This window comes from Ailuropoda melanoleuca, chromosome 17, assembly GCF_002007445.2.
Source record: "Ailuropoda melanoleuca isolate Jingjing chromosome 17, ASM200744v2, whole genome shotgun sequence".
In the NCBI taxonomy this organism is placed as follows: Eukaryota; Metazoa; Chordata; class Mammalia; order Carnivora; family Ursidae; genus Ailuropoda; species Ailuropoda melanoleuca.
Genome location: NC_048234.1, coordinates 11,004,972 through 11,015,255, shown reverse-complemented (window position 1 = coordinate 11,015,255; position 10,284 = coordinate 11,004,972). Strand labels below are relative to the sequence as shown.

Genomic DNA, 10,284 nt, shown 5'->3' with positions numbered 1-10,284 from the left:
TCCGGCCCGCGGGGGGCATCCCTCCGGCCCGCCACGCCCCCGCCGCCGCGGGCGCTCCCCGACCTCCCATTTCTCCGTAGGAACAGGCCATGGAGAGCCAAGTCAAGCGGACGCGCGACGCGTTCGCGTCCGGCCGGTCGCGCCCCCTGAGGTTCCGGCTGCAGCAGCTCGAGGCCTTGCGCAGGATGGTGCAAGAGCGCGAGAAGGACCTCCTGGAGGCCATCGCCGCCGACCTGTGCAAGGTACGAGCGCGGCGGGCGGCGCCGGGCCACCCGCCTCCCGCCGTCCCCCTTGCGGACCGCATTCCGCCCGAGCTTTTGCATTTTACATTTATTTTTGATTACGTAACCACTGTGGGAGTGTTATCTCCAGCCGTTCTGATAAAGCAAGTTTGCCTTGACTTTTCCGAAACTCTTACCTTGCTTAGTCAGTGCCACTCATTGCAGACACAGAGACAAGTGTCTTCTGGCCTCTGTTCCTCTTTTGTGAATTGCCTTTTAGATCCTTGCCTGTTTTTCTGTTGCCTTTGTGGTCCTTTTCTTTATTATTTGTAGAAATTCTTTGTATAGTGCGGATTTCGGTAATCTGGCAGCTTAATATATCGCAGAATGTTTTTCTCCGGATCTGTTTCTTGCCTTTTGGTTTATGGTTTCTTCTGTAGACGGAGGTTTTTGGGTTGTCGTTGTTTCACTGAAATTTTCCTCCCTGACTCTGTTTTAGGCCAGTGCACCTCAAACTCCAGTGTCTTGGTGAATCACTTGGGGATCTTGTTAAAACGCACCTTAGGGTTCAGTAGGTCTTGAAGGGCATCTGAGGTTCAAAGTTTCTAACAAGCTCCCAGGTGCTACCATGCTGCCTGTTTTGGAACCATGCTTTTAAAAAATTATTTCGTTTTTTAAAGTTGAAGTATAGTTACTAGACATACAGTATTATATTAGTTTCATGTGTACAACAGGTGTGCAATATGGCTTTTTCACTTATTTCACCTTCTCTAGGTCCACCCATATTGTCACAGATGGCAAGATTACATGCTTTTTTTAGGGCTGAGTAGTATTCCATAATATACATACATATGTATAAATACGTGTGTGTATACCACATTTTCTTTATTTGTTCATCTATCAGACCCTCAGGTTGCTTCCATATTTTGGCTATTGTCAGTAATGCTGCAGTGAACATAGGGATGCATAAATCTTTTTGAATTAGTGAGGTTTTTGTTTTGTTTTGTTTTTGGAGTTTTTTGTGTTTTTTTCGATTTTATTTTTTAGAGTAATCTCTCCACCCAGTGTGGGGTTTGAGCTCACACCTCCACGGAGTAGTAATCTTACACTCTCTTGATGGAGTCGCATGCTGTACTGACTGAGCCAGCCAGGTGCCCCTTAATTAATGTTTTCTTTTTTCTTTTCTTTTCTTTTTTTTCTTTCTTCTTTCTTTCTTTTCTTTCTCTCTCTCTCTCTTTCATAAATACTCAGAAGTGGAATTGCAGGATGGTGTGGTATTTCTGTTTTTAATATGGCACACACCCTAAAATTAGTCAATAAATCTTCACATATGGCCCAGGCACTTTTCAAACTGGTACATCTGTGCTGGGTCTTAGAGTGAGTGAGTTTGTGTGCACACTGTTTACAAGCAGGGTCTTGGATTCCTATAGGCCTCCAGCTCTTCACTAACCCCATCCCCATCCCAGTTAAGCCCTGCTGACTTCTTTTTTTTGAATATTTTATTCATTTATTTGACAGCAGAAAGCACAATCGGGGAACAGCAGAGGGAGAGGGAGAAGCAGGGAGCCCGATGCGGGGCTCGATCCCAGGACCCCGGGATCATGAGCTGAGCTGAAGGCAGGCGCTTCCCGGAGGGAGCCACCCAGGCGCCGCACCCCTGCTGATTTTCAAAGCTAGAGTTACAGAGGCTCCCCGGTGCAGGTCCCCAGGGCGGGGACACCTGATGTGGGGCTTGAACCCGTCCCTCTTCAGGGAGGATCTCCATGCCTGTGATATCACTGCTGGTTGTGGGTCCCTGTGCCAGGGGTGTGTGTTTGGACTCGACCATGTCTCTGCTCCTCCCACCCTTCTCCATGTAGCTTTTTCTTTTATGACTTGAGCTGTGGAAGAGGTGTTTTGTGGGTCTTTAGGTCACTCTCAGAGATGCAGTTGGAGCCTTGGAGAGTCCATGGGAGGAGCTGAGCTTAGGGTCCTCCCACTCCACCATCTTCCGCAAAAAAACCTGGAACCACTTTTTGAGTAGCAAGGTGTGGGGCAGGTTTTAGGGTGTAAGTATATTACTGTCTGTTTTCTAATAATATTGTTATCACTTTGTTTTTATATTTTATCTTTATTCCAGGGGGTAACAAAGCCCTGCTCTGTCTCTGGGAGTCTCCCTCCCATCCCCCCAAAGATTATTTTGAAGGGTAGTAACACCAGCAGTAATAACAATGGTAGCTCTAAACTTTCCTTTCTAGTATTTTTGGTAGAGAGAGGCTGTGATATCAAATTAGCAAGATGACAGAAATAAGATCTCAGAAAGGATGTGTCAGTCGTTCTGTAAGTATCAGGTGTTTGTGGGAGTATACATATATACAATTACTGAAGAAAAACAGGAAGTTCCTTGCCCTTGAGGGATTTACATTTGGGAAACAAAACATACACAGATATAATGTGAATATAGTTATAAATCAGTCTGTAAGGGCAAAGCATTAAGATACACACCAGAGGCAGAATTGCTGTGTTTTTTCAAGACAGGCTAATATTAATCAGGGAAATCTTCCTGAAAGAGATAATGTTTGATCCTAACTTTAAAAGGCTTGGACCTGGGACGCCTGGGTGGCTCAGTTGTTAAATGTCTGCCTTCAGCTCAGGTCATGATCCCAGGGTCCTGGAATCGAGTCCCGTAAAAGGCTTGGACCTGGGACGCCTGGGTGGCTCAGTTGTTAAATGTCTGCCTTCAGCTCAGGTCATGATCCCAGGATCCTGGAATTGAGTCCCACATCGGGCTCCTTGCTCGGTGGGGAGCCTGCTTCTCCCTCTGCCTGCCTCTCCCCCTGCTTGTGCTCGCTCTCTCTCTCTCTCACAAATAAGTAGAAATCTTTATAAGAAATAAAAAGGCTTGCATCAGTAAAGAAGGATTTAGAGGGGTTGACTATATTAGAGCGGAAGTTAGCAAGCCCTTGCTAAGGGCGTGAAGGGCATGAAGGGAATGTGCAGAGGTAGCCTAGTCTCATAAATGTCACGGCAGGTGTACCTGACCTGATTTCCGGTGTTCAGAGCTGAGTGCTTGTGCAAGGTAAACTGTGACTCTCTTTGTAACAGAGTGAACTCAACGCATACAGTCATGAAGTCATTACCATTCTCGGGGAACTTGATCTCGTGCTGGAGAATCTTCCTGAATGGGTCACTGCGAAGCCAGCTAAGAAGAATTTGCTCACCATGCTGGATGAGGCCTACGTTCAGCCGGAGCCCCTGGGAGTCGTACTGATCATTGGAGCTTGGAACTACCCCTTTGTTCTCACCATTCAGCCCCTGATCGGAGCCATTGCCGCAGGTCCGGGGTCAGCTTCTGTCTTCCTAACTCTTTCGAGGGGCTTCTGCTCTCACACGGGTCGGGACTTACGGATGGTGGCTTATGAAACACATTTGCTGTGGCCGTTGGCCTTGCTTTACACCAGCAGTGTACTGAGGATGCGAAAGTATCGTTTGTCATGTTTATATATATGTACCTATAATGTGTACTTTAGCAAGTACACAGCACTTTATTACAGCGAAAGTACACTCAAGGTGGCTGAGCATGCAGGTTCTGGGGATGGAACCGGCCAAAGGTTGCTTTGGGACGAGATATTATTATAGGTCTCTCTTCTGCCCTGGGAGGAACGGCGATGTACGAAGGTTTTTTTTTTTTTTCTTTTCACTGTCTTCTCTTTTAAAGTAATCTCTGCCCCCAACGTGGGGCTCAGACTTATAATACTGATCTCAAGAGCTGCAGGCATGCTCTACTGGCTGAGCCAGCCAGGTGCCCCTTTATTATCATTTTTTAAGTGGGCTCCAGAGACTTGCAGGTGACTGTTTCTTGAAATACCCGGAGAACAAACCTGTGAGGGTCTCAAGTCATGCATTGACGGGTCCAGGAGTTTGGAGTCATGCATGCCTGTTCTCGTGGGGTTTCGGTTGCTGGCTCAGGCGTTGGGTGAGCCATTTGATGGTATCTGACCAGTTTCTTCATCCAGCTGTGGGCTGTGGGAGTAATATTAGCTTGGGTATACAGCAAGCGCCAGGAGATTGATTTCTCACTTCTGCTGGACGCATACCAACACCTTGATGTTGACAAGGCTTGTTTGCCCAATAATTCCAAGGCAAACAGGAAAGTCCAGCGGTGAGATTGTGGGTAAAGCCGGAGGAGTAGGGGAGGATAATGGAGCCTGTTATCAGTGATACAAAGCTAATGAGAACCAAGGAGTTGGAATCCGAGGAAGGAAGACAAGCTCTTGGGATGCCTGGGTGGCTCCGTCGGTGACGCGTTTGCCTTCGGCTCACGTCACGATCCCAGGGTCCTGGGATCGAGCCCCGTGTCGGGTTCCCTGATCAAGGGGGAGCCTGCTTCTCCCTCTCCCCCTCACCGCATTCATGCGCACGTGCACTTTTCTCAAATAAAGTCTTAAAAAAAAAAAAAAGACAAGCCCTTAGGCTCGTTGAGGAAGAGCAGAATTCAGAGCTGCAGGAGTATAATGGGAGTGCCTAGCCTGTATTCCCACCGTGAACACTGTTTTGGTAGGTTTTTCCTGTTACTCAAGTATTAAAAGCCATCCTGCTTTTTTTGCTTTGTTTAGGAAATGCTGCCATTATCAAGCCTTCTGAACTAAGCGAAAAAACAGCTAAGATCTTGGCCGAACTCCTCCCACAGTATCTGGACCAGGTAATAATGTCTTGACCCACCCTTAGCATGTCTGTTTCTAGTTGGGGGGGACACACATCTGATCTTCCTACTAGTGCATCTCACGGATGGCTGTCTGCGTGGAATTGCTGTAGGGAGGAGTCCTAATTTAGGATTTAGGATTTAGTCATAGCTGGAGTTGTACACAATTACTCAAACAATCTGGAGGCTAATTGTGGGTTCTCCTTGCTTTCTTGTCACTGCTACGGCCGCCCACGGAACTCTGTTGTCCTAATAGCTGGGGTTATCGGGCTCAAAGGGTGATGAAGACAGGATGTATCATGGGGTTAAGTAGGATTTGGAACCAGAAGCTCCAGGTTGAAGGTCCTGCTTTGTCCCTCACCGGGGGTAAATTCTTCACTGTCTCACAGCACGGGGATAGTAAGGCCCACCCCGCCTCTCTGAGTTTGTTGGGGGGAGCCAGTCACAGACGTTCTCTAGATTAACCCACATGCAAGTTAAAACTGGAAGCATTTGTTGGACAATTGAACTGTGGAGTAAGCGAGAACTAATGAGCCCTCCTAGTTAGTAGGAGATCAAGTGGAAGCATGGGGCTCCCAAGCCCGCTTTTATCTCATGCTCTCTGAGTCTGTTTTTTTTTTTTTTTTTAAGATTTATTTATTTATTTATTAGAGAGAGACAGCCAGCGAGAGAGGGAACACAAGCAGGGGGAGTGGGAGAGGAAGAAGCAGGCTCCTAGTGGAGGAACCTGATGTGGGGCTCGATCCCGGAACGCCGGGATCATGCCCTGAGCTGAAGGCAGATGATTAACGACTGCGCCACCCAGGCGCCCCTCTCTGAGTCTTTTGAACACCTGGGTCTGTGTCTCTTCCTCACCATCTGTTCCCTGTCATTGCTCTCCCAGCTGCTGCGGCACAAGACGTTCTTCCATTCTGGCTGTTAGTAAGAAGAGCGCAGGGCACCTGAGGGCTTGGTCCAAAGCTGGGGGACCGCTCCCCAGTCCTGGGTAAGGAAACTGAGGCTCAGATGTGCAATAGGGTTGCTAGTGAGTGACAGAGCCCAGATGTAGTCCAGATCTGACTTCTAGAGCGAGCGCTCTCCCCTGTGGTTCTTCGAGCTCTGCTTGCTTGGCATTTCCCTGGCTCCTGGCCCGGGCTTTGCCCTGCAGGGTTGCATAGGGTGAGCACGTTCAGCTCGAGACAGTCAGCTGAGACCTGTCCTGCAGTCCCCGGCCACGGACCCTTCACCAAAATCTCCTGCTCTCACAGCTCCCATCTCCTGCATTTCCCCGGTCGAATCCAGCCGTTCGCTCTGCTCTCTTGGGCGTCTGTACTGCCAAGCTCGTGTGGAAAGCTGCGGACTCTTCCCCGGTTGCTTCCACCGCAGGTGGATGGGTCTCAGACGCCATCAGACTCTGTTCTCCACGTGTCCTCCGTCACTTCCCTCCTGCCTCCTCCCTGGCATCGGTCCCCCTCTTTTCCCAGTCCTCCTCAACGCTGCAGGTTTCTGTCGAAGAAATTGCTCATTCCATGGTGGGATTTAATGGTGACGTCAGTGCTTCTGTTTCTCCTTCCCGAAGGACTTGTACGCTGTTATTAACGGTGGCGTCAAGGAAACCACGGAGCTCCTCAAGCAGCGGTTTGACCACATCCTCTATACGGGGAGCATGGCCGTCGGGAAGATTGTCATGGAAGCCGCCGCCAAGCATCTGACCCCCGTGACGCTTGAGCTGGGGGGGAAGAGCCCATGTTATGTCGACACAGACTGTGACCTGGACACCGCTTGCAGGTGAGCCTGCTTATACCCGAGGGCTTCCCGACAGCGACAGGGAGGTGTGTCCTCTCTGTACCAGGGTCCTGGGCCTCCTGGCTCAGAGGGACATCATGAGGCTGGAGTGCTTGATGTCCCCAGGGGCAGCAGAACACTTTCCCGAACCGTCTCTTGCTTCCACTGCCAGAAGGAATGAGCAATGGCTCTTGACATTACACGGTTGTCCTTCAGAGTTACAGAAAAGTTCTTTTTTTTTTTTTTTTTAAGTTTTTTTTTTTTTTTTTTACNTTGACAGAGACAGCCAGCGAGAGAGGGAACACAAGCAGGGGGAGTGGGAGATGGGGGGAGTGGGAAGCAGGCTCCCAGCAGAGGAGCCTGATGTGGGGCTCGATCCCAGAATGCCGGGATCACGCCCTGAGCTGAAGGCAGACGCTTAATGACTGTGCCACCCAGGCGCCCCAGAAAAGTTCTTTTCTTGAGCTTACAGACCTTAAATTTAACTGTTTCAAGAAGTTTAACTGCAGCACTGGTAGGTGATGCAGGAAGTAGGTAAAGGATCATGTGTGTGTAATAAAATCTTCAGATTCCCAGCAGAAAGGTATATGCTTACCTCTTAATGAGTTCCTTGTTGACAAAATCAGTTATTACTCATGTTTTCATTCTGAAAAACACCTTGCAGCTGGGAACCAGAAAACAAAAGGTTTCAGATGCTCTCTGCTAAAGCAGGTTTAGCTCCCAGGAGATGCCAAAACCCAGCACTGGCTGTGTGCTCGGGGTGGTCTGGCTTTTCTCTCCCCTTCCGAGATGGGCAAAGAGGGTTTGTAGGCAGGTAGGCGGTGTCCAGGTTGTCCGGTTGCCAGAGCTGAGGCCTTCAGTAGAAGGTTCAGGTCGTAGGCTTTGATTCTTATGTGGGCATGGCTTTCCAAAGTGGGGCGTGGCTCCGCAGAGCAGAGGGCGGTCTTGGGGGCAGAATGCTGTCCTGCTTTTTACCTGAACCCCTTGCCAGCAGGACCTAGAGCCACAACCAGGAGAATTGAATTCTGTATGGAACTCCCGACATCCGGATGTCCCCTTGGCTAGAGTGGGAGGAGAAGAGGGTGTGGGAAGGCTGGTGCTTTTCTCAAAACAGGCAGTGGCCTCCCTGCTCATGAGTACTGTTTCCCACGAGCCGGCACGAGCATGTCACTGCTCCTTTTGGAGTATTCTGTGTCGGTGGGAAAATGCATTCTAAGTTCTAACCAAGTGATTTAGAGATAAGTTTTTAAAGCATTTTTTTGTTCTTTATAAAGACCTCAAAGACTTCTAAGTAAATCTGTGAAGACATGGTGGTTGGAAAATATTCGGACAACACAGACGCTTGTAGCGGTTCAGCAGTAGACTGAGTTCAGTGGCTATTCTGGTTTTCTTCTCCTCAGGCGTATAACTTGGGGGAAGTACATGAATTGTGGCCAGACCTGCATTGCTCCTGACTACATTCTCTGTGAACCGTCCCTCCAGAATCAAATTGTGCAGAAGATCAAGGAAACCGTGAAGGTTTGTGCTTAACACATCTGATTCCAGTGGTTTCGTTAAGAGACGTGTCTAATCGGCTGTGTGCAGGCAGCATTCTTGCCCCCGCCCCCAGGAGAATTCCAGTAACATATGTGGCTGAATTAATTTATGGCTTGTTCAGAATGCTCTGGGCACCTTTCATAGAATGTCTGTTAGGAGCAAGATGGGGTTGGTGTTTACCCCACTTCAACTGTCTAGTTGATGTGTTGAAACAACTGGCTAGTTGTGGCACACACTTTGAAAAAAAAATAGTTGTGTTCTGTGGTTTTTTTAGAGGATGTTGCCGATCCTCTGAAATGCGGCCGAGGCCCTTTGGCCTGTTGGCCGTTGCTGATTAAGGTTTTTGGTTCTTGTGTATACAGAGGGCTTAGGAAGGCCGGTAGTTTGGAGGAGTGGGTTAATCAGATACGTATTGATACTATACTCTCGGCATGGTTATCAGTCTTTCAGGGTGTTCGAAGTAAAGATCTCTCTAGAAGGAATCGAGAAATGCTGTGGTAGTGGCCTGAGCTCAGCCTCGAAGAAATGTAGGATTTGGATTGGAAGAGGGGAAGGGGATGAACCAGTGTGACTGAGCTCACCGGTGGGAGAGGGTTATTAAGCCCCCTGGGTGGATGAAATTACTGGAGCAGTCATGGTTCACTCAACAGATGCTAACTGAGCACCAAAAGGAAGGGTCAGGAACACAGAAGAGTAACATCATGGTCAGAGAGTGAAGAGCGTGTCCTGGGGAGTTGAGAGAAGAGCAGGGATCCGCGGGGTCAGTCTGGGCACAGGGGGCTGAATTTCTGGGTGTGGGACTTGGCTATGGGCGATGGGACTGAAGATGGCGTCAGGCGAGGAGAACATGAAAGGGGTATTGGCCAGACTCGGGGAATGTAGGCCGGCAGGGCTTCAAGGTACCTGTGAGACTGAAAACCCTTGAAGATTGGAGAAGATGTGCTTGATTGACTGTGGGATGAACGCCGTTTCCAAGGAAGAAGATCCCTTCTGCCTTCCTCTGAAGCATTTCCATCCTTAAGACAGTGGTTCTCAACTGGGGTTCTTCCGGTTTCCAGCCCTGACCTTCGGAAGATTGCAGTTCAGTTGGTCTGGGGTCTCCAGGTGATTCTAAGGGGCAGGCAGCCTTGAAAACCACTGTTGGTGGCTCTGGAGTTGGGGCCCGGGAACACACGTCACCGAGCTGCCTGGGGATTCTCGGCACCTAGACCCAAGGGTGTTGCTTGGAGGTGGGTGAGCAACGCCCCTTTTGACTTGAGAGTAGATGGAGAGCATTCACCCCCAGGACGGCCCCTGGCTAGTCTGCAGGAGATCGTACGAACCCCGGACGTCACGGAGAGTCCTCGGTCTGTGTGCCTGCTTCTTTTTTTTTCTTAAAGATTTTATTTATTTATCTGACAGAGAGACAGCCAGCGAGAGAGGGAACACAAGCAGGGGGAGTGGGAGAGGAAGAAGCAGGCTTCCCAGCGGAGGAGCCTGACGTGGGGCTCGATCCCAGGACCCTGGGATCACTCCCTGAGCCGAAGGCAGACGCTTAACGACCGAGCCACCCAGGCACCTCCTGTGTGCCTGCTTTAATTCTTGTCCCCAGCCTGCCAGAAAGCGTGAACACTGCTCGCCGCCTTGAGGGAGTGGGGCAGTGATCTAAAACCAGATGGCTTTTTGGACACGAGTGGGTTTGGCACTTATTAAGGAAACTGAAATAGGGGTCTTTTGTGACCATTGAATATTACTGTTTTAAATAGGAATTTTATGGCGAAAATATAAAAGAATCTCCTGATTATGAGAGGATCATTAACCTTCGTCATTTTAAGAGGTTACTAAATTTGCTTGAAGGACAAAAGATCGCTTTCGGTGGGGAGACGGATGAGGCCACGCGCTACATAGGTAATGGAAATTCACCTTTTGCTCTGGGGGCACGGGCAGCGTGACAGTCTTCATTGGTGCTATTACTGACACAGAATAAACTCTTAGATGCATAATGTTTAATAAGTGACGGCACGCTGCTTTCTGGTGTACAGCCTTATAAACCACTCAGAGATGGTTTTATGTCTTTAGAAATAATACCACCCACGTTGCACT

General features: G+C 49.1%; 1 protein-coding gene across 1 annotated transcript in view; it reads left to right on the top strand.

Annotated features, from left to right (window-relative positions):
• Positions 1–10,284, top strand: part of ALDH3A2 (aldehyde dehydrogenase 3 family member A2) — a 10,861-nt gene extending 577 nt beyond the window's left edge. The window contains exons 2-7 of the mRNA XM_034647031.1: positions 81–242; positions 3,306–3,537; positions 4,817–4,902; positions 6,461–6,669; positions 8,067–8,184; positions 9,948–10,284. Of these exons, the coding sequence (XP_034502922.1) occupies positions 90–242; positions 3,306–3,537; positions 4,817–4,902; positions 6,461–6,669; positions 8,067–8,184; positions 9,948–10,133 (984 nt within the window). The 5' untranslated portion in view covers positions 81–89 and the 3' untranslated portion in view covers positions 10,134–10,284. The remainder of the gene's footprint in view (positions 1–80; positions 243–3,305; positions 3,538–4,816; positions 4,903–6,460; positions 6,670–8,066; positions 8,185–9,947) is intronic.